At 35.4% G+C, this 25,176-nt stretch overlaps 1 protein-coding gene across 16 annotated transcripts in view; it reads right to left on the bottom strand.

Moving 5' to 3' along the window:
• Positions 1-25,176, bottom strand: part of ADGRL3 (adhesion G protein-coupled receptor L3) — a 959,208-nt gene that overhangs the window by 329,837 nt on the left and 604,195 nt on the right. For all 16 annotated transcript variants that reach the window (XM_061420294.1, XM_061420290.1, XM_061420278.1 and 13 more), the window contains one exon: positions 1,170-1,970. In XM_061420294.1, coding sequence (XP_061276278.1) covers positions 1,170-1,970 — 801 coding nt within the window. The remainder of the gene's footprint in view (positions 1-1,169; positions 1,971-25,176) is intronic.

The following is a 25,176-nucleotide window of genomic DNA, read 5'->3' as shown; positions in this document are numbered from 1 at the left end:
AAGAATTGATGTTTTTGAACTGTGGTGTTGGAGAAGACTCTTGAGTCCCTTAGACTGCAAGGAGATCAAACCAGTCTGTCCTAAAGGAAATCAGTCCTGAATCGTCATTGAAAGGACTGACGTTGAAGCTGAAACTCCAGTACTTTGGGCAGCTGATGTGAAGAACTGACTCTCAGTAGAAGGCCCTGATGCTGGGAAAGACTGAAGGCAGGAGGAGAAGGGGATGACAGAAGATGAGATGGTTGGATGCCATTACCAACTCAACGGACATGAGTTTGAGCAAGCTCTGAGAGTTGGTGATGGTCAGGGAAGCCTGGTATGCTGCAGTCCATTGGGTTGCAAAGAGTCAGATACTACTAAGAGACTGAACTAAACTGAACAGTAAAATTGCTAGCTAAAATAATTTAACTTCTAAACTAAGATAAATCTGCTCAGTTATGCAACTAAAAATGTAAAAGATGGATCAATTGATGACTGTCTTCAAACAATACTAAAAGTAAACAGTATTTCCTGGAGAAGAAAAGATACTTTTAAAGAAAGGGAGTTGAAATGTCTTTTTTTCTTTTTTAAGCTGAGTTTTGTACTGTTTTTTCTTTTACAATTGAGATCTATTCTTTTATCTGTATCAGTTATGAACATTTTTCTGTATATATCAATTAGGTACACTTATACATATGAATAAACTGACAATATTCCCAGTAGGGGTGGTCATATATGATGTGCTCAGTGAGTTGAATATATTGGTATAGGGCTCCTGAAGAATTATATCAAGCCAACCCTTTGGCATTTTCAAGTAGAGGGCACTTTGTAGGGCATGTCACAATTAATTAGGTGGGATAGCATTCTATTTTTGCAAAGGTTTTCTATAGTTCACTACACACACAGGCACACAAACTAACTAGCTGATAATGAAAATGCCCTTCAAAGAAGGGATGAAAGTTGGAGACTAGCTGCATAGAGGAGTAAGAGTTGGATTCTCATGCCTATAAATTTTTTTTTTAACAGTGATTAACAGCAACATTTTTTAGCTAATAAGAAAATGAATAACTTTCAAAACACAGGCCAGAAGAAAAACCAGGAGAAAGAAGTCTAATAAAAATATACAATAAACTTACTAAGTTCAAGCTGTAAATAGTTCCCTTTAAAGTACCATCAAAAGTCAAACTTACCTGATCTACTATCCAGAGGTCCAAAATCCAAAGAATATTTCACGACGTGATAGTTATTCCACACATAAAGAAGGTTGTCCCGGGGGTTGTAATCCACAGCTGCTATGTACTGGTATGAATTAGGAAAGGGCACATCCACCAAACTGTCCTTACTTTGGTCAGTGTTGTAAATGTAGTCAATCTTATTTCCCGTGGCCTCATTGTCGTCATCCTCATAGACAGATTTGACCACATACAGAATTCCACATATCATGAATGCATTGGAAGCTGATCTTTTATCATATGCAGTATCCCATGTCCCTTCAATCCGTAGGGTGTAAGGGTTCAATTGACTAATGACAATTTTACCATTGTTTTGTTCTGTTGCATAGATGACCCATAGCCCATTCTCATCCACTGCCAAGTCTATGTCAGATTTGCCTCCCCAGCGGTAAGGGGAGGTATCATGGTAATTGGCATTTGCTATGATAGCTTCTCCACTCTTTATCCTAGTCCGCAAATCAAACTTTACTATGTTTCTGGTGCGCTCTTTATTGAAGAACAAAGCTCCATCATACACTACAAATCCTGTGCCATCCACCCTGTGAGGGAGCTTGTAGGTTGTAGTTGGCCTTCCAGCAATGAAGTCATCCTTGGATGAGTACTCAGTCAGGGTATCAGTTCTGTATGGGGTCCAGGGCATATAATAAATCTTGTCAGAAGCCTGAAGAGGGTCTTTGCACCATGCCCCAGATTGGTGGTCAGATTCAAACAAATGTTCACTCTGGTATACTCCTTTTAGTAGTCCAGGACAAAGAAAAACTGTCAATTGGGAAAGAGTCAAAATAATAATTATATTAATTTAAATATTTTGTCATATATTCTTACTTTTCACCAAGTGGAATTCAACTCTAATAAGAAATACCCACCACCACTTAATTATTTTGCTGCATTCTTCTGAGAACATAAAGTATTTTTCCACATTAATTTTGACATTTCTTTAGAATCATTCTGATTTGATTTGCTGATGAAATTTGGCCTTTTCATGAGTGGCTGTGCTTTCTTTTGCATTTTACCTTTGCAAGAGTGTTGCAATAATTTTGGATATGCTATCTATATAGATGTGACTTATGTCTGTGTATTCTATGGACATATACCAAATACAAACATTTACACGTGATAGTTTCATATATCTTATTTGAAAGTTTTTAAAAAATATTGTTTTCACTCTGATGCTAGTAACTACTCTATACTTGTCATTAAGAAGCAAATGAAAATACAAAAGTAATTAAAAACATAATAAGGGAAAAGAAAAACCTTGTAATACAGGCCACTGAATCTTATAGCAAAAAAGCCCTTAAAGCTGCTACAGCACACACAGAGCATGCAACTCACACAATTAAAAATGAGTGATGGATGGATACTGGAAGGAAAAAGAGAAAGGAAGAAAAAGAAAGGAAAGAAGAAATAAGGGAAGAAGAAAAGGTGAAAAGTTACAGAGAAGAACCCAAGATCTAGATTTTAATCAGTTAAAAATGTCCTGTTAAATACAGTAGAATTGGAACTTAAAAACATGTACCTTTTACTGTTACATGAGAAGAACATTAAAAAAACAAGATTACTTGCTACAATATTTTGCTGCTCATACTTCAGACTGAAAATGGGCAGGACTTGTCTGATTAATTTTATTTTTCAGTAGCACATCATGTGAGTGGTGGTAAGGAAAGCTTGACTGATTCATCTGTAACAAAGGGGCTAAAAAGCAATGTTTCCCAAAAGGAGGTCCTTGAAATACCTATTTATATGGTTTAGATATATAATACACAGAAAAAAACCCAACACAAAAACAGGGATTCCTAGCCACACATGCTTAAGAAATATCTAATTAAAATAATATCAGGATTCTAAGTGTTGAGGTACATTAGTGACTCCGCAAGGCAGAAGAAGGGAGTATGAGCAAATTTACACAAATTAATTTGATCACAGAACCCTTTCTACAGAGCCTGATGGGATGTAATTTTCTTCTGAACCTGCTATGGGAAACACTGCTCCAATATTTTTGTAGAGCAAACACACTGCAAAATAATCATGCAGTTCACTGTTATGTTTGAAATGATTAGAAGTATATTGGGAAGAGAAATTAAGAAATCACAAGAAATTTGGAGGTTGATTCATATTTTAATGATTAAAGTATTATTCTCTTGATATTAGTGATTAGCTCTTTAACAGCAATTATAAACCTACATCTAAGAGAAAATCTAAGATGAAACTCAACTAGGGTTTGCAGGTTATTAAAAACAAAAGTACATTGTTAAAATGTCCAAAGTTTCAATTTTGGGAAAATGAGACATTTAGGGGAAAATTAACTGTCAAAATCTTCCATAGCAAGGATAGAGGATCATCATCAAATTATAATTAATAATAAAATTCATTATTGGAAGAATTTTTCAGGACTCTAATATGATGCCTGGGCTTCCCAGGTGGTGCTGCTGGTAAAGAACCCGCCAACCAATGTGAGAGACATAAGAGATGAAGGTTCCATCCCTGGGTCAGGAAGATCCCCTGGAGGAGGAAATGGCAACTCATTACATCTTCTTGCCTGGAGAATTACATGGACAGAGGAGCCCGGTGGGCTACAGTCCATAGGGTCATAAAGAATTGGACACGACTGAAGTGACTTAGCACACACGCAATATGATGTTTATAATTATAAAGGATGGGTAGGTATTCTTGTCAAAATTGTATATAAACTTTATGTTAGTTAATAATCAGCCTTTGCTTACAAAAGCAATTTATTTTAATGTATTTCAGAAAACCATCTCCCCTTTTCCCTTAATAGTTAAAAATCAAAAGAACAGGGAATCACTCCAGAGCTATGGAAAATTATCTAGTCTAGAAATAAAAACAAATATGAAGCAGTCATTATGCATCAGCATCTACTGGATTTCTAACTACTCATTTAAAAATAAAGAGGAATAAAATGCATGGTTTAAAACTTTACACTATTAAACTGTTTTAGGATAAAAATAATCAAACCAGCACTGGTCAGTACAACAGATTAAAGTGAAGTTGAGCAGCAGAAGTAGTAAATAAATTTTCAGAAAATAGATAAAAATTAATAACAATTATTTTAACTAGATGTTAAACTGTTAAATAACTTAGCCTATAAATAGTATATAATTTATGAAAGGTATTTAATTACCTTTTTGTTCCACTTCTATTGGAGAGAGAGAAGTAAAGAGAGAAAGGAGAAAAGAGAATAGATTAATGGTACGATATTGGCCAAGCACTTTTTATTCACCTCTTGCAAACTGAAAGTAAATAATTTATTGCACTCAAACTTGATTTATTGAACATCATGTCTTTCTTAAAAGAACCCATTCCTCTATAAAATTATTTTTTAAGAAACAACCACATTATAAGCTTAAAAATACAGTATAAGTTTGAAAAAAAAATAAGGCAAAAGTTAAGCTAAGATTGAATTAACATATCATTCCAAACTATAGACACAGGAAATACAATATTCATAATAATAACACAAGGATTTTCTATTTGAAAGATAGGTTGGTAATTATATATAGAAAGCTTTCAGATAGTTTTGATAGTCTCATTTATTAATTATTGTTTATACCACTACTTAACAAAATGGTCTTGCTTTTTACCCATCTCAAGAATTGATCTCTTTGGAAGAAACTACTCTGTAACTCATCTCTTAGGGCTTAATATTTTCTGTAGTTAATGAGAAATGTACCTTGCAAGGTGACACATTAACAGGAAATGCTCTCATCCTGAATAAATATATTTAGAATCCTTACTGGAGAAGCTTTTCTTCCTCCCACTCATCAGTATTTTATGTTACTGTGGAAAAATACTATCTTCAGGAAAAAATATATCCAAAGGTTGATACAAATAATGAGCCACCTGCTCTGGGCTTTTCTGAAATTCTAAAGCAAGTCTTTCAACAAACTCTTTTAAGAATAAATTGAGATTCTCCAACACTTTATGGTTATGTATCTTTCAAATTAGATTCCATTATGATTTTAAGGTATCAATTATTACAAGTAGAGGAAAAATTTGAGAAACTGTAACATATTCAGGGAACTCATCAAGCGACATCTTCTTTTTCTAATTAATATTGGTCTCTATAGGGAGAATTTGCCACACAACAAGGAAACAAACAAACAAACAAAAAGGATCAGTGGGGAAGAAAGAGGGAAAGACTCAAAAGAAAATGGGCTCATGATACAAACATTAAAAAGAAAAATAATAGGTTCCAAGTGATATAAATCTAAGATAATTTCAGTGGAAGGGATAAACTGAGCTACTATGTACAATAAATAAAACTCTAGGAACATTTTAAAACAAGGGAGAAATACTCTTTTGGATATTTACTTTCAGGTAAGATTTTGTGCTTTGACCTAAGCTCATGTCTTCAATTACCAGCAAAATCACACTCATTTCTCTCCTTGACTTTTTTGAAAGCTCAAAATCACATGCGTTAGAAGACAAAAATGGTATATAGGAAAACTTATGTTTAGGAAGTTGTAAATGGGGTTATCCTTTTTAAGATATGTCATTAATTTACAAATCTTATTTTTAATAGGATTTTTAGGACTTTTTAAAAAACTATGATACTCTTATATTATTATAATTTATCATCATCATCATTAATTAAACCTATATCAAGTAAATGTAGTATTTACTGGACTGTATACTTCAATATAGTTCACTTAAATACTTTACCTAAGAGATGAACTTCATGACTAGATTACTAACAAACCTGAGCTCACTCTGACAAGTAGAAGAAACGGAAGTAAGCACTTTAAAAATTAATCAATAGTCTCAAAATGTTTGTACTGGAGGCTCATTTCACAATGAAAGTGGAGGCTGAGAGTGGGGTCTTACGCTGAAGTTGACATTTGTCAAGGACTAGCCTACCAAGGGATTCCTAGAACTAATTTCGTTCTTTGAAATAGCTCTAAATATATATGCTTTGGATTATATATGAAGCTGGTTATATTATACAACATAAAATGTACAATCACACAACTTTAGTCTTATTCCATATAAAATTCATCTTATTTTTGTGTGCAATTACTTTAACTTCTTGGTGACTAGTATTTCTCTCTCCAACAAATGCTTAATGAGCAAGATGGATATGTGGCAAAAAGTATTAATAAGGTATATTTATTATAATTTATAACTACTATCTTATAATTTAATGGAGATTTTTATTTTTCAAATAAATTTTACCTTTATTTTCTCAACTGTCATTAGGCAAAGTTTAACTTTTAATTCTCTGGTCCTGGTCTAATTTGAAGAAACTGTCATAAACTGTAGCCCAAGTAAAGTGCACCTCTGGCACTGCTTGTGACTTTAAATTAAGATTTATTAGGCAATTCTATTTCAGAGAAAATTATGGTGTTGCCTATGTCATGACTGGCTGTAGCTCATTCATCATTTATTTGCCATTTCTAAGACTAAAGTAAAACAATCCTATAATTTAAGTTGAGTTAAAGTACATACAAATCATATTCCCATAACAAAAACTAGTATGGCAAACATAATTTGTCACTGAAAAGCTAAGTAACATTTAGGGTTCTCCAGTCATTCTTCATCATCTAATTCTAGATGCTTCCCTCACCTGAAGAAGTAAATGCAAACAAACTGCCTGCATATAAAAACCATGCTTACCCCTGTATCCTTCACAAGCTCACAATGCCTGGCATGTAATGCATACTCAATGAACATCCACTGAATTAATACACAATCCACATAGAGATAATTAATTCTGTTTTGTAGATATTTAAGGTATGTGATAAGAAGAAAAAAACGGCAAAGAAGAATCTGGATTTGCTATATAGAATCATACATGGGACGATGTCTTTGAATATTTTAAAGGATGGGGAGGAAAGTAAATTTATAAGCAGTCTGCATCTTCAACTCATTACATGTAAAACCAAAGAAAAAAAAGGAAAAAAAAAAAAAAAAGCATGGTCTTGAGGTTATAATGGCAAGAGAAATTGGTCACTATAAAGCAGTCTATGACAATCTAGAAACACAAGTGGAAAACACTCCCTTTTCTTCTCTCTGTTATGGGATCATGAATAAATGATTGTATGATGACAACCCTGCTAGGTCTTCTTCAGGACCTCTTGTCTGTTACTCCGATCCAATATCCTGAATTCTGACATTTTAGCCGTTGCTGTTCATTTCCAAACCTCCTTGGAAGTAGTTCCTCTACTTTTCTGTCTTCAATTTTAATACCCAAACTACTTTTTTCATTCATGCAACCTCCATAAATATGTTTATATGTTGCCTTAAAGTGATTTTCTTGTTGTCCTTTGTCAAACTTAATGTCACAAGCTACATCCTGTGGTTAGCTACAGGGCAAATTCAAATTAAGGGTAACTGCATTCTGAATAAAAGGAAGAAACAGTAAAAAAAAAAAAAAAAAAAGACTAGCAAATTTCCACTTCATTCCACAACAATTCATAAAATATAATACAGTCATGTTATTGTTTAGAAGAAATAAGATGTTATTAGTTCTATATTAGTTCTGTCCATATCTGTACCATATGCAATATTTGGGATTGCATTCTTTAATTAGAAAATGTATGGATGAGAGAGCATATGCATGCATTGTCAACCTTTTTCAAATAGTGTTACAAATTACAGAGAAATAAAATTGTCGCTTACCAAAAATTGGTAGAACTAAATTGCCATAACTGAGAACTATGAAATTGTATCTAATGCTAATGTAGCTTAAAATTTCTTTCCTTTTAAACTGCAAGTCATACAACCCATTTTCTATCTAAAATTTAAACATTCTAAATGAGCAGAATTTTATGTAATTAATGCATCTAATCTAATATATAGAAATGACATTTATGAAGAGAATAAGAGAGTTGTAAAATATTTAATAATTATAAAAATATTTTTATTATTGAAATGTAGTAGTATTTTGAACCAAACTATTTTCTTGGTTACATTTGGCTTAGATTATTAAAAAGCATTTGGGTACACTTTTCACAGGACAGCAAACACAAGTCAGCAAAAACAAGACCGGGAACTGACTGTGGCTCAGATCATGATCTCCTTATTGCCAAATTCAGACTTAAATTGAAGACAGTGGGGAAAACCACGAGAGAATTCAAGTATGACTTAAATCATACCACTTATGATTATACAGTGGAAGTGACAAATAGATATAAGGGACTAGATCTGATAGATAGAGTGCCTGATGAACTATGAACAGAGCTTCATGACATTGTACAGGAGACAGGGATCAAGACTATTCCCAAGAAAAATAAACGCAAAAAAGGAAAATGGCTATCTGAGGAGGCCTTACAAATAACTGTGAAAATAAAAGATGTGAAAAGCAAAGGAGAAAAGGAAAGATATACCCATTTGAATGCAGAGTTCCAAAGAATAGCAAGGTGAGATAAGAAAGCCTTCCTCGGTGATCAGTGCAAAGAAATAAAGGAAAACAGTAGAATGGGAAAGACTAAGAGATGTCTTCAAGAAAATTAGAGATACCAAGGGAACATTGTGTGCAAAGATGGGCTCAATAAAGGACAGAAATGGTATGGACCTAACAGAAGCAGAAGATATTAAGAAGAGGTGGCAAGAATACACAGAAGAACTATACAAAAGAGATCTTCATGAACCAGATAAACACGATGGTGTGATCACTCACCTAGTCAGACATCCTGGAATGTGAAGTCAAGCGGGCCTTAGGAAATATCACTATGAACAAAGCTAGTGGAGGTGATGGAATTCCAGCTGACTATATCAAATCTTAAAAGATGATCCTGGGAAAGTGCTGCACTCAATATACCAGCAAATTTGGAAAACTCAGCAGTGGCCACAGGACTGGAAAAGGTCAGTTTTCATTCCAATCCCAAAGAAAGGCAATGCCAAAGAATGCTCAAACTACAGCACAATTGCACTCATTTCACACACTAGTAAAGTAAAGCTCAAAATTCTCCAAGACAGGCTTCACTAATATGTGAACCGTGAACTTCCAGATGTTCAAGCTGGTTTTAGAAAAGACAGAGGAACCAGAGATCAAATTGCCAACATTTGCTGGATCATCGAAAAAGCAAGAGAGTTCCAGAAAACCTTCTATTTCTGCTTTATTGACTATGACAAAGCCTTTGACTGTGTGGATCACAATAAACTCTGGAACATTCTGAAAGAGACGGGAATACCAGACCACCTGACCTGTCTCTTGAGAAACCTGTATGCAGGTCAGGAAGCAACAGTTAGAACTGGACATGGAACAACAGACTGGTTCCAAATAGGAAAAGGAGTATGTCAAGGCTGTATATTGTCACCCTGCTTATTTACCTTACATGCAGAGTACATTATGAGACATGCTGGGCTGGAGGAATCACAAGCTGGAATCAAGACTGCAGGGAGAAATATCAATAACCTCAGATATGCAGATGACACCACCCTTATGGCAGAAAGTGAAGAACTACAAGCCTCTTGATGAAAGTGAAAGAGGAGAGTGAAAAAGTTGGCTTAACGCTCAACATTCAGAAAACGAAGATCATGGCATCCGGTCCCATCACTTCATGGCAAACAGATGGGGAAACAGTGGGCTGACTTTATTATTTGGGGCTCCAAAATCACTGCAGATTAAAGATATAAAATTAAGAGACACTTACTCCTTGGAAACATAGTTATGACCAACCTAGACAGCATATTAAAAAGCAGAGACATTACTTTGTCAACAAAGGTCTGTCTAGTCAAGGCAATGGTTTTTCTAGTAGTCATGTATGGATGTGAGAGTTGGACTATAAAGAAAGATGAGCAAAGAAGAACTGATGCTTTTGAACTGTGGTGTTGGAGAAGACTCTTGAGAGTCCCTAAGACTGCAAGGAGATCCAACCAGTCCATCCTAAAGGAAATCAGTTCTGGGTGTTCATTAGAAGCACTGATGTTGAAGGTGAAACTCCAATACTTTGGCCACCGGATGCTTAGAGCAGACTCATTTGAAAAGACCCTGAAGTTGGGAAGGATTAAACACAGGAGGAGATGGAGATGACAGAGGATGAGATGGTTAAATGGCATCTCCGACTCAATGGACATGAGTTTGGGTAAACTCCAGGAGTTGATGATGTACAGGGAGGCCTGGCGCGCTGCAGTTCATGGGGTCACAAATAGTTCTACATGACTGAGCTACTGAACTGAACTGAACTTCTCAGGACAGCTGAGTAGTTAAGCTAAAAGCACACACAAGTAATAAACAAATTAGTCTTCTAAAAAAAATTTGCTAGTGCATTATTTACAAAGAAAATCTCCTATAAGTGGATAACCAAAAGCTCATAATAATATTTTATATTAGAAAGTATTAGAAAGTACAGTAGTTTCTAAGCAGTCGATCCTAAAGGAAATCAATCGTGAATATTCATTGGAAAAACTGATACTGAAGCTGAAACTCCAATACTTTGGCCATATGATGTGAAGAACTAATTTATTGGAAAAGACCTTAATGCTGGGAAAGTTTGAAGGCAGGAGGAGAAGGGGAACACAGAGGATGAGATGGTTGGATGGCATCACCAACTCAATAGACACGAGTTTGTGTAAGCTCCAGGAATTGGTGATGGAGAGGGAAGCCTGGCATGTTGCAGTCCATGGGGTCACAAAGAATCTGACATGATTGAGTGACTGAACTGAAGTTAACAAAATATTTTGATGTGACATGGTCCTAGTTACTACCATATCAAACATAAAAGTCAACCAAAACTTAAAAGGTTTAAAAACTTAACCAAGATCAACACTGGTAGGTTTCAGACTCCTAGCACTTGTCTAATATCATATACTGGTTCTCACAACATTTAAACTTAATGAAACACTATTGCGTTTTTGCTCTCCATTTCCTTTCTGTCACCAAATCCAAGAGGGGTGTAGAGGAGATAAATAACACAAATGGAATCTCCCTAAGGGCAGGCACTGTGTCTGCAATAAGCTCAACATTCATTAAGCATGTTAATCAAACCAGTCAATCCTAAAGGAAATCAACCCTGAATATTCATTTTAAGGACTGATGCTAAAGCTGAAGCCCCAATACTTTGGCCACTTCATGTGAAGTGCTGACTCTTTGGAAAAGAATCTGATCCTAGGAAAGATTGAAGGCAAGAAGAGAAGGGGATGAGATGGTTGGATGGCATTGCCAACTCAATGGACATGAGTTTGAGCAAACTCCAGGAAATAATGAAGGACAGGCAGGCTTGGCGTGCTGCAGCCCATGATGTTGCAAAGAGTCGGATATAATTGAGTGACTGAACAACAATTAAGCATGTCCCATATTTCAGTATTGCATATATACTAATTTAATCATCTCACAACATACTTATGAGGTATATATTTCATTATCTTAATTTTTCAAATGACAAAACAGGTACAAAGATATATGGCTCTTTTATTAAGTAGTAGTAGAATTGAAATTCAAAACCAAGTTCTGGTCTTATTCATCACTGCATCTTCAATACCCAGCACACAGAAATAGCTCAATTAATATTTCTCACACCACCACGCAATGATAAATTGTACTGTGGTATTTTCAAAGAAAGGAACTGAATGTCATACTTTCCAGTGCTAGCAGGCTTCAGAATGGTGATGTAATGCATCTCTCCGGAGAAGATAAAATAACAGAAAAAAAAATGGCATCCTCATTTCTTGGCCAAGGAAACAAGATATTTCTTATCACCAGAAACAAACCAGTGCTAAGTAACTCATGTCCTATTAATTATTATTCTGAAGCAGAGAAAATTCTCTCCTCATGCATTTTACATTCACCAAGAAAATACAAAAGCACTTCAGTAAACAGAAATAAAAAGATCTGTGATGTTCATTAATTTTTGGTATACTGTGTATCAAAAATTTTGAAAGACATCTGTCTCTTTCCATAAATAAAGTGCTAATACTTTTTTTTTTTTAATGAAAGACAAGGGTAATCTCTGCAGCTCAGCATCTAAATTATGTTTTTAAATGATACCCATGTACCAGTGAATAAAACTGCTGCTCAATCAGCTTGTATTACAATGCCTTTATATAATGTGTTTCCTAAACTATCACCTCCTAATGAATTTCATCCTGGAGTGTGTAGATTGAAAATATCAATAATTCATAAAATCCTTTCACTAGCCACATTATAATTTAAGCACTTAAATACAATATCTGTAGATGCCACAGAAACTGAGACTGTCTCTTATTTTGTATTAACTCTCTATTCCATTGATGGACTTGTAAAATCCTTCAACTGTTAATTTAGACCCTTTCAATAAAATGGTGCTACTGGTTGACTCTTTTGTGACTCTATTAGTAATAGTTTCTAGTAAAAGATAATAATTTCCAAAGTTATTATTGGTAACAGCAAAGTCAACATCACATTTGGTTCATCAAGGATGTACCCTTATCATAATAATTTGTCACACTATGTAACAACCATGTGGCAATTAGATTTATTAAAAAAAAAAAAGCAAAGGCAAAGTCCCATCAGAGTGTCTTCGACTATACATCCATATTTATATATTAGATCCACTAAATGTATCTGCTATGGGGGGCCTCAGAGATGTGAATACAGAAATAAGTAATAACAATCAAAATACCTAACAATCACTGAACACGTATTATGTGAATAATTATTCAGGAGATCATTTAATTTAATCCTCAAAAAGATGAACTTGGTTGTAATTTTATGAACATGTTACAAAGGAAGTACTGATTTTTGCCTTAGGGAAGCTTACAATCCAATAACTGGTGATTTTCAAAATAGTTTTTTACCAATGATAAGTTCTTTCTAAATGTCTTCAAAAGAACTCATATAGAAAGATAAAATAAAAAAGAATAGAAGTGAAGAGCAGAGAAAGGGGGAACTGTTATGAGAAACTGGAGTTACAAACACAAGGCATAACAGTTTGACTATGATCAAATTTCCTATGGAAAATGTCATCCATTTGCTCTTGAGAAATATATTTTTGATTGATGCCTGTTACTAGGTTCTATGGATCCAGCTCTGTATATTTAAAAATAAATATATTTCAAAGTGAATCTAAACCTAATCTCAGGCAGTTAGTAAATACAATTAATTCTCCTTGGGTTTTACAGCTGAAAGGTGGTTTTTTTTTTTTTTTTTTTTATTATCTAGTCACAGTAAAAATGTTATAAATTAGAAAAAGGAAGCCAGCGAATTAATATATCAGTCTCAACTCAGTTTACTTTTTAACTCAATAGTATTAAATCAACAAGAAAAGTGATTTTCTTTTTGAGTCACTTAATGCTATGCATTGTAAGGGCAAAAATGGCTATCCTAATCTCCAGTTCAGTTCAGCTGCTCAGTCATGTGATCTCCTTGAAGTTCAAAGAACTGTCAAGAGTCTTCGCCAACATCACAGTTCAAAAGCATCAATATTGTGGCACTCAGCTCTCATTATAGTCCAACTCTCACATCCATACATGACTACTGGACAAACCAGAGCTTTGATTAGATAGACATTTGTTGGCAAAGTAATGTCTTTGCTTTTTAATATGCTGTCTAGGTAGGTCATAGCTTTACTTCCAAGGAGCAAGGATCTTTTGATTTCATGGCTGTAGTCACCATCTGCAGTGACTTTGGAGCCCAAGAAAATAGTCTGTCACTGTTTCCCTTGTTTTTCCATCTATTTTCCATGGTGTGATGGGACTGGATGCCATAATCTTTGTTTTTTGAATGCTGAGTTTTAAGTCAGGTTTTTCACTCTCCTCTTTCACTTTCATCAAGAGGCTCTTTAGTTCATCTTCATTTCTGCCATAAGGGTGGTGTCACCTGCGTATCTGAGGTACTTGATATTTCTCCTAGCTTCATCCAGTCCAGCATTCCGCATGATGTACTCTGCATAGAAGTTAAATAAGCAGGGTGACAATATACAGCCTTGACCTACTCCTTCCCTAATTTGGAACCAGTCCATTGTTCCATGTCCGGTTTTAACTGTTCCTTCCTGACTTGCATACAGATTTCTCAGGAGGCGGGTAAGGTGGTCTGGTATGCCCATCACTTTCAGAATTTTCCAGAGTTTGTTGTGATCCACACAGTCAAAGGCACTGGCATAGTCAATAAAGCAGAAGTGGAAGTTTTTCTGGAACTCTCTTGCTGTTCTGATGATACAGCGATGTTGGCAGTTTGATCTCTGGTTCCTCTGCCTTTTCTAAATCCAACTTAAACATCTGGAAATTCTTAGTTCACATATTGCTGAAGCCTGGCTTGGAGAATTTTGAGCATTACTTTGCTAGCGTGTGAGACGTATGCTATTATGTAATAGTTTGAGCATCCTTTGGCATTGCCTTTCTTTGGGATTGGAATGAAAACTGACCTTTTCCAGTCCTGTGGCCACTGCTGAGTTTTCCAAATTTGCTGGTATATTGAGTGAAGTACTTTCACAGCATCATCTTTTAGGATTTGATATCGCACAGATGGAAGTCCAACGTCTCCACTAGCTTTGTTCATAGTGATGCTTCCTAAGGCCCACTTGGCTTCACACTACTGGAGGTTTGGCTCTAGGTGAGTGATCACATCACTGGGTTATCTGGGTCATGAAAATTTATTTGTATAGTTCTGTGTATTCTTGCTACCTCTTAATATATTCTGCTTCTGTTAGGTCCATACCATTTCTGTCCTTTATTGTACCCATCTTTGCATGAGACGTTCCCTTGGTATCTCTAATTTTCTTGAAGACATCTCTAGTCTTTCCCATTCTGTTGTTTTCCTCTATTTCTTTGTATTGATCACTGAAGAAGGCTTTCTAATCTCTCCTTGCTATTCTTTGGAACTCTGCATTCAAATGGGTGAATCTTTCCTTTTCTCCTTTGCCTTTCTCTTCTCTTCTTTTCACAGCTCTTTGTAAGTCCTCCTCAGTCAACCATTTTGACTTTTTGCATTCCTTTTTTGGGGGGCATGGTCTTGATCACTGCTTCCTATACAATGTCACAAACCTCCATCCATAGTTCTTCAGGCACTCTGTCTATCAAATCTAATCCCTTGAATCTATTTGTCATAATCATATTGATGCAAAAAAACAGAAGCTGAAGGAAGTCCAATTACTTTACTTTTGTCTAAATATTATTCTTTTAGTTTTCACTGGAGTTCTTAAGATCTTGTGACTTATTCTTGGAATTGAAAATTTGTATAATCACTTGGTGCAAGGGAATAAGACAACAAAACTCACAATGACATTCAGTAAGGAAAAAAGAAAATAACGTTTTGAGAAATAGCTTAGGGATCTGAAGAGCTGCTACATAATCTGTTACTTGGTATGACTCTTCCAAATATCCCAACCAAACTGGACTAGATCCAGTAGCCAAAGAGCAGAAAACATTTTGTATTTGGGAATAGCATGGTTAATAAGAATAAGATTAATAATAGAATTATGAAACTATAACTATAAATAAAAACAGTTAGATCCAGAATTCATTAGTAGAAAATATACACCAAAAATATCCTATATATATGTCATATGAATTTCTTGAAAAGTAGATTTAAGATACTTGCTCATTTAGATTTTTGAATTTGATAAAGTTAACATGCCAATAATACCAATTCATCTGAATAAATTTTAGGTCTTTAGTTTCATTGCTATAAATTTCAAAAAATGTGTTATGTTATTATTCTCATTTTGTGTTTTACTATTTTGTCACAGTATTTTTTTTTTCATTTTCCTTCATATGCTTATCACCTATATTTATTTTTCAATATACTTTATACCTATATTTATTTTTCAACTTTTACTCACTCTGTAGCCCCTACCCAGAATGCCTCACACAATATATCTCAGTAAGTCAAACTCTGTGTTTAGGTCATTCCTTCATAAGCACTACTAATAATTATTTTCTAGGTCCATATTGAATATGTATATAATTCCAACAGAGTTTATGAAGGATGGTATTCTATAATGTCCCAGTCCGATGATTGGCAAACTTTTTACAAACAGCCAATTAGTGATTTCGGTTTTTGAGCGACCTATAAGCTTTGTCACACAGTTGTCTTTGTCTCCCTTTTTTTGAAACAACTCTATAAAATTGTAAAAGATATTCTTAGCTCATGGGCCAGTATGTAGACAACCCACTGGAGATTTATCCCTTGGCCACAGTTTGCTAATATCTATTCTATTTAATTACTGTCTCATTTATTATTCTCCTGGCCCTTGGTATTTTAACCTTCTATCCTTCTTCTGGAATCACAGCTGACCCTTAAACAATGTGAGTTTGAACTATGCAAGACTACTTATACACAGATATATTTCAATAGTAAATATTATGGTACTCCATGGTCCATGGTTGGTTGAATCAGTGGATACAGAGGGCCATCCATAAGTTATACTCAGATTAATCCCCAAGTTATTCAAGGATCAACTGAACTTGGAAGTTCTTGAAGCCCACAAACGCTGTATCACTCACTCAGGGATTATAAGGTTCTAGCTTAATGTCTTGCTATAACTGCTGGTCAAAAAATGCTGGCACTGATACGCTTTTAAAATCACAGGCAAATAGTTCCAAATATGAACTTGATATGCTTTATTTAATGATGTACACAAAAGAGAAGGGGCAAATCTTACAGACAGTGAAGTACTTCCGGTAAACAGACAAAATTCCCCTTAGATCCCACTTATTATCTTTCTATAATAGAGTCCATTGTAACTCTCACTGTCTACCAAAATGATTGTACACAGCAAAATGTTTCTTCTACAATCAATTACTAAGAAATATTTTGTAATTTCTGTGGAATTTCTCCTTAATGATATTGAAAAAAAAAGATTTTCTAATTTTTAAAACATTTATTTAATACTTACCCTATATCAGGCTATTTGTGAATACTTTATCTAGATTATTTTATTTAATCCTCACCACAACCCTGATGAGAATGTTGTCAGAGTTATACAGGTGAGTTCAGAGTTCACATAATTAGCAGTTGGTAGAGCTGCTATTTGAACTTCTGGGCTTGCACTCTTAACCTCTATGCTATGCTCTCCAGCAAACAAGAAACTGATGATGATGAAAATAATAATGAGGATAACTAATATCATCTGTGGGCTTACTAATTATTGATGATCTATTGTTTAAAATCATTTACATATACAAAGAATGCTCAAACTACCGCACAATTGCACTCATCTCACACGCTAGTAAAGTAATGCTCAAAATTCTCCAAGACAGGCTTCAGCAATATGTGAACCGTGAACTTCCTGATGTTCAAGCTGGTTTTAGAAAAGGCAGAGGAACCAGAGATCAAATTGCCAACATCCACTGGATCATAGAAAAAGCAAGAGAGTTCCAGAAAAACATCTATTTCTGCTTTATTGACTATGCCAAAGCCTTTGACTGTGTGGATCCCAATAAACTGTGGAAAATTCTTAAAGAGATGGGAATACCAGAGCACCTGATCTGCCTCGTGAGAAATTTGTATGCAGGTCAGGAAGCAACATTTAGAACTGGACATGGAACAACAGACTGGTTCCAAATAGGAAAAGGAGTACGTCAAGGCTGTATATTGTCACCCTGCTTATTTAACTTACATGCAGAGTACCTCATGAGAAATGCTGGGCTGGAAGAAACACAAACTGGAATCAAGATTGCCGGGAGAAATATCAATAACCTCAGATATGCAGATGACACCACCCGTATGGCAGAAAGTGAAGAGGAACTCAAAAGCCTCTTGATGAAAGTGAAAGTGGAGAGGGAAAAAGTTGGCTTAAAGCTCAACATTCAGAAAACGAAGATCATGGTATCCGGTCCCATCACTTCATGGGAAATAGATGGGGAAACAGTGGAAACAGTGTCAGATTTTATTTTTCTGGGCTCCAAAATCACTGCAGATGGTGACTGCAGCCATGAAATTAAAAGACGCTTACTCCTTGGAAGGAAAGTTATGACCAACCTAGATAGCATATTCAAAAGCAGAGACTTTACTTTGCCAACAAAGGTCTGTCTAGTCAAGGCTATGGTTTTTCTTGTGCTCATGTATGGATGTGAGAGTTGGACTGTGAAGAAGGCTGAGCGCCGAAGAATTGATGCTTTTGAACTGTGGTGTTGGAGAAGACTCTTGAGAGTCCCTTGGACTGCAAGGAGATCCAACCAGTCCATTCTGAAGGAGATCAGCCCTGGGATTTCTTTGGAAGGACTGATGCTAAAGCTGAAACTCCAGTACTTTGGCCACCTCATGCGAAGAGTTGACTCATTGGAAAAGACTCTGATGCTGGGAGGGATTGGGGGCAGAAGGAGAGGGGGACGACAGAGGATGAGATGGTTGGATGGCATCACTGACTCGATGGACGTGAGTCTCAGTGAACAGCGGGAGTTGGTGATGGACAGGGAGGCCTGGCGTGCTGCAATTCATGGGTTCGAAAAGAGTCGGACATGACTGAATGACTGATCTGATCTGATTCATATATAGATAGAAATACTAACTCAACACACACGAATTTAAGCAAAGTCCAGAGTTACTGGAGGACAGAGGAGTTTAGCTTGCTACAGTCCATGGGGTCATAAAGAATCAGACACAATTTAGGGACTATTCAACAACAACAATTCATACAATAGTCACATTACCATTATAAAATGGCAGCACTATTATTTCAGTATTAAGAAGGAAACTAGATGAAGATAAGATAAATTAATAGTAAGTAGCAGACTCAGAATCCAATGCCAGGCCTCTGACACAAGAACCTCAGTGCTAATCAGTATCTTTCAAGTGCAAATTATTGCTGAATAAATCCATCAGTTGAGGAATAGTATCTCAGTTATCCCTATTACTTTCTAAATGCCAGTAGTGCTTTATCCACTAAATTATACTCACTAGATATAAAAAAATGATTTCCTTCCCACAAGAAAAATATGTGATTTCCACAACAACCAAAACCTTTGAAAGGTTAGTATTAATAACTAGCAATAACTTAACTTGAACAAAAGTATTTTACTGATTTTTGCCTAAGAATCTCTTCTCAAAGCTGCCTATTTAAGATCTCTTTTGTGACAAGAGCCTTTCTTTTTTCATGCCTTTTAGGGCAGTGTCACATCCCAGACTCATAAGGCACACACAGGTCACCTGTAAAGGCAGGAGCCAGCTTCTGACCTAAATTAATAAAGTCAGAAAGATTTGAAAGAAATGCAGAGGTAGAATAATTAAGGATACGATAATAAAGTTGATAGATACACATAAAACTATCTGCTACTTTTTTTCCTACTAGAAGGAAAAACTATGTTTTATTAATTATGCATCCTAGAGTAAACTGTAGACATAGCATACTTCTCATAGGAGAAGTTTCTTTACTCTTCATTGTTTCTTTATTCTTCAGTGTCCATCATAGCGTGCCTATGACAATTTAGCAGCAATATTTCATTTTAGTCTAGTTAAACATAGCTAATTGTATAGTGAAAAGTTCCTACTTTTTTCTCACCCATAGGTGAGAGCATTCATAATGGTGTTTAGCTCTGCAATGTTATATTTAACATAAGAAGTATTCTTATGTCAAATTCTTATGCTCTTAATAACCAGAACATATTCTTCCTTCCTTTCCTTGTCATATTATGTTCCTCCTTTGAGATACAATAACAGAAGGAATTAATATTCCGTAAAAGATGTGTTGCAAATTAGCCAGGTGAAAGTTGCAAAAGGAAATAATAAGCAGGAAGTTCTTCAAATGGATATACTGTTTACAACACCCAAAGTACAGACATTAAATTTAAAATAAATATGAACAGCATAAAGTGTGTTATCCCATTCTTTATAATACCCAGCCAACATCTGTTCAGTGATTCACTAAATGTAGTATTTAGTTTGTTTTAGTAAAATATGTCAAATTAAATGAAAGGCAAGTTTCACAGAATAAAATAAATAATCACTCTATTTTTACTCGAGAGGACACTGGCAAGATACTTTACAGTTTAACTTGACTATAGTTGTTTGTTAGTTAATTTTGTCTTAAAAGCTATCTGTAGAAGGATCATAAAACATAAATTTCCTGGTTAGAGCATTCAGGAAGGAACTCTCAACAATATAACATTATTATGTATAATTTTCTCACTTTTTAATTTAAAAACTTCCTATAAACAAACACCAAAAGAAAAAAAAGCTAACTTGTAAACTGACAATGGGCTTCCTGTTGGATCAGACAGTAAAGAATCTGCCTGCAATGCAGGAGACCCCTGAAGTGCAGTTCGATCCTGGGTTGGGAAGATCCTGTGGAGAAGGGTATGGCAACCCACTCCAGTATCCTTGCCTGAAGAATTTGTGCCTGAAGAAATTCCATGGACAGAGGAGCCTGACAGGCTACAGTTCACGTGATGGCAATGAGTCTGACAAGACTTGGTGACTAACACTTTCACTTTTACTTTTTTTTTTTTTCCTACAAACTGACTATAGATGATAATTATTAAAATTTTTAATTTCATGTTTACAGGTAGAACATAAAAATATTATTGAATCTGCCACAGACGGTGATTAAAAAATACTAAAGACCAAAAATAAATTTCAAATAGAAACTATATATTTTCTCAGAAGCATCCATATTATGGCATTCTCTATTAATCTACTAGAAAGTTAGCTGTATATATTCAAGGTCCCTCTTTCATTTATTCATTGCTCTGTCCTAGCTCCTAGAACAGTGCCTAGAATATAGAAGCTATTCAATAAATATTCTGAATTTGTTAAATCAATACAAAGGGTCTCGATCTACAATGCTCTTGAATAACTGGTAAAACTTAAATCATCCAAGATAAGATGAAAGGAAAAAAAATTAACTGATATATGTAGATTGTGTAATTGCTACACTGAAGTAAATATTTTCTACATATGATGTTTAATTAATAAACCCATTTGATATTTTAGATTAATATTTAATTACTTAAAAAAGAAAAAAAACACACTGCATTTAAAAATAATGAACACTGAAAACAAAGTCATTTACATTTTTTGGCATTTTAAAACATAGCAATAACTGCATAATTTGAAACAAGAAGCATTTATAGTAACAACAGTTAACAGTTACTGAATGTGTACTATGCGGAAACCCCTACTATGAACTCATTTAATTATCAAAACAACTCATTAAAGTAAGTATGAAAGTGAAAAAGTGTTAATCGCTCAATTTTGTCCAACTCTTTGCAACCCCATGGATTGCAGTCTCCTGTGTCCATGAATTCTCCAGGCAAGAATACTGGAGTGGGTAGCCATTCACTTCTCCAGGGGATCTTCCTGACCCAGGGATTGAACCCTGTTCTCCTGCACTACAGGCAGATTCCTTACTGTCTGAGCCACCAGGTACAAACAGCATTTTACAGATGAAGTATAAGGAGAAATTATTTGCTTAAGGTTGCAAATTTAGTAAGAAAAAGAGCTAGAATTTGAAAAAAGACAATCTGACTCCAAAAGCTTATTGTCATCAGATGGTTCTACATGGTCTCCTGAGAATTACTTATCAGTTTGTACTGACTAAAGTTTCTCACTCAGAAAATAAAGTAACACAACAGTTTGATGCCCATTTTAAATGTCAATAAATTTGAAAAGTTAGATTCAAAACTATGATATTTTGAGTGAATTCTCAAGTTGTGAATGTTGGCTGATTTACCACTTACATGAAAAGTATGTGACCTACAGAATTTGGTATCCACTTTCAAATAAATGACATGTACATTTGGAAAGAGAGCATAAGGTTTCTTAGATTTCTCCAGTTGATATTTTCTTGTTTCAAACAATACCATCTCAACTCCAGATAAGGCAATGGCAACCCAGTCTAGTACTCTTGCCTGGAAAATCCCATGGACGGAGGAGCCTAGTAGGCTGCAGTCCATGGGGTTGCTAGGAGTCGGACACGACTAAGCGACTTCACTTTCACTTTTCACTTTCATGCATTGGAGAGGGAAATGGCAACCCACTCTAGTGTTCTTGCCTGGTGAATTCCAGGGATGGGGGAGCCTGGTGGGCTGCCGTCTATGGGGTCACACAGAGTTGGACACGACTAAAGCGACTTAGCAGCAGCAGCAGCAGCATCAGCATCTCAACTCACCAGTCTTCTCTTAGCATCAGTTCATTTGTTATGCATGTACCATGGATTCATTAGAAAACAGTGAGGAACTATGTTCTACTGTGCCTAAAAATTTTAGAGGAGAGATTTGTGATGGAAAATTATAAATCCTTTAGTAGCAAAAATGAAGGTCAAATGCTTATACTATGAAAAGAACAGAGTGCAAAATTCTAGTGTGTAGCAAGCTATGAAAATGAATTTTCCTTCTTTTTCAAATCAACTAATTTCTACCGCCACTGTAAAAAATATTATCTTAATTTCATATCTAAGTTTAGTTTATGCATTTGGAGAATGCACTAGTCTTTTATGAATCTTCTCTCTCAGACTGATAAACTATATATTGTCTATTTGAATTCAGGGCCATTAAATTCTTGCAAAGTCGTTCCTGCACTATATACATTATCAGTCCTGTCTCTGAACAGTGTTCTCTTTCTGCTTTACAGCTAATGTAGCATTTCTCCATGGCATCAATAGATTAAAACATTTGCTACCAGAAAAAGCATGTGAAAATAGAGCAAGCTCCTTTTCCACAAGATAACTCTATAAATCTGTCTAGCTTGCTGATGTTCACTTTAATTTAAAATCAGTAAATATTTATCTTGCAAACTTCAAGAAGGCAGAAAGATAGGTTATTCCCCCCCCCGCCCCCCCGCTTTTTTTTGGTCCCTGACAGAAATGCTACTTTGTAAATGTTTAATAGGACTAGATATATATTTCTGATATATACTTCGGAATATTTAGAAAAGAGAAAATGAGGAGTATATTAAGACTTTAAAAGGTTCAATCTATTGTTTCTCAAGCCATACAACTCTTCAGTATAGAAAGAGGCAAGAGAGCTTAACTGACTGAATTTTATAATGTTAGTTTGATGCTTTTCTTAAATTTACTATAACAATGGCTTATTGACAAGCCTAGATTATTTCCATAAAAATAAAGTAAAAACAAATTTTGTCCAATATTCTTAAACTGATAATTGAGGGATTAAACAAAATGTTGGAAATAGTCAGTACTTCCCTTAATAGTATTATAGAGGAAAACATTTTTTATTTTGAAGGTAGACAAACTCTGCCCTGTTACAGTCCCTTACCTCCCACAGAAGATGGTTATAGATAAGCTTACATAATCAATCCCCTAGAGCCATTCTGAGCAATTGGTCAAGTATGCAACAGTCAGAATAGATGCTCACAGATAATAAAACCTGCTCTCTCCCAGTTCTATGTTGCAATCATCTTATCCTTGATTATGACAATATTGATGTTTACTAAATCAGAACATGCCCACAGCTGTAACATAACTATACTGTATATTTTACATACCTAGCATGAGTGCAAAATATGTCTCAGTAGATAAATGCCAGAATTTTTATTATGATATATTTGATTTTACTTTTGAAAAGCTGTGTGTGAATTGACGTCTTGCTTTCATTTTTATATACTATTTTATTGCACACAAACTTGTCTTTTACATAAGAAAAAGCAAGTTGGTTATAGGGTCACTCTCTCTCAAGCTATCTCTTTTGAAATGAAACACAGTGATTCTCTTATAGCTGTGCCCATGCACATACCACTGGAGAAGGCAATGGCAACCCACTCCAGTATTCTTGCCTAGAGAATCCCATGGATGGAGGAGCCTGGAGGGCTGCAGTCCATGGGGTTGCAAGAGAGTCAGACACAACTTAGCAACTAAACAATGCACATACCACTTATCATTTAATACTGACTTTCCCATTCTCCAATACATTTACCTAAGATTAGTTGAAATCCCACCCCTTCTTATGAGGTTTTCAACAACTTCTTATGTGAAACACAGCTTTTAGGAAAGCCTGCATTTGAAAAATAAGCCTTAGGAAGAAGATTTTTCAGAAATTGTTCACTTTGGGAGATCTGGAGTAAGACACCACTTCAATTTGTATGTTAACAAGAAATTCAGTATTCAGTAGAATAATAGAGGAGCATTGATCAACTGTTTCAAACATGTAAAGCTTATTACTTCTTCAGCAAGATTATAGCTGCTTTCGAAGAAGGTATGTAATATGGTAAATGTTAAAAGAGGTAGTGAGATGATTAATATTTTGAAAATCAAACTTACACAAAAGGCTATGCAATATTTTTAAACACTAAATAATTATATAATGATAGGTAGATACTGACAGATGATGCCTACAAATGTTTTGAGTTATTCAAACATAATAATTCCAAGAAATCTTATGTGGTTTGGTATCTTAATTTGGGATCTCTGAAAAGTAGAGCCTGAGACAAGAACTTTGATGTAGGTAGTATACTCAGGGGGTGATTCCAGGAAAGCAGTTGGAAGGAATGGGGAGAGAAAAACTGAAAAGGAAGAAAAGTCACACTACACATTATTATTGGAATTGCCACTTTTGGCAAAGAAATCCAAATTCTTTCCAGATCTCTGAGATATTTCTCTGAGTAATATAAATCTGGGGTAATGATACACAGGCCCTTCTCCCCAGTGGTTGAGGATGATCTTCATGAGATGAACTCCCTTGCATCCAAGTGAATGGCTCAGTGCCAATCATAGAAGCTTGTAGACTTGGGGAAAGTCTTATCGCAGAATATTACAAGACAAAGAGAAAGCACAGAAGGTGAGAATGAGGTAACTGACGTAGGCCTGAGTGCTCACAAAATAGTTTACTTTGGGTCTGGGTAAAATTTTGGCAGCCCTGGTGGCTCAGATGGTAAAGAATCTGCCTGCAATGCAGAATCCTGGGATTGATCCCTCTGTCAGGAAGATCCCCAGGAGAAGAGAATGGCAACCCATGGCAGTATTCTTTCCCGGAGTACTCCATAGAAAGAGGAGCCTAGTGGGCTACAGTCCATGGAGTTGCAAACTGAGTGACTTTCACTCAGGAAAAAGGTAAATTTACAGTTTAGCCAGTTCAGTTCAGTCGCTCAGTTGTGTCCAACTCTTTGTGACCCCATGACTCACAGCACGTCAGGCCTCCC

This window comes from Bos javanicus, chromosome 6 (assembly GCF_032452875.1).
Source record: "Bos javanicus breed banteng chromosome 6, ARS-OSU_banteng_1.0, whole genome shotgun sequence".
NCBI lineage: Eukaryota > Metazoa > Chordata > Mammalia > Artiodactyla > Bovidae > Bos > Bos javanicus.
Note: the sequence above shows the minus strand (reverse complement) of the source record. Positions and strands in the feature narration are given on the sequence as shown.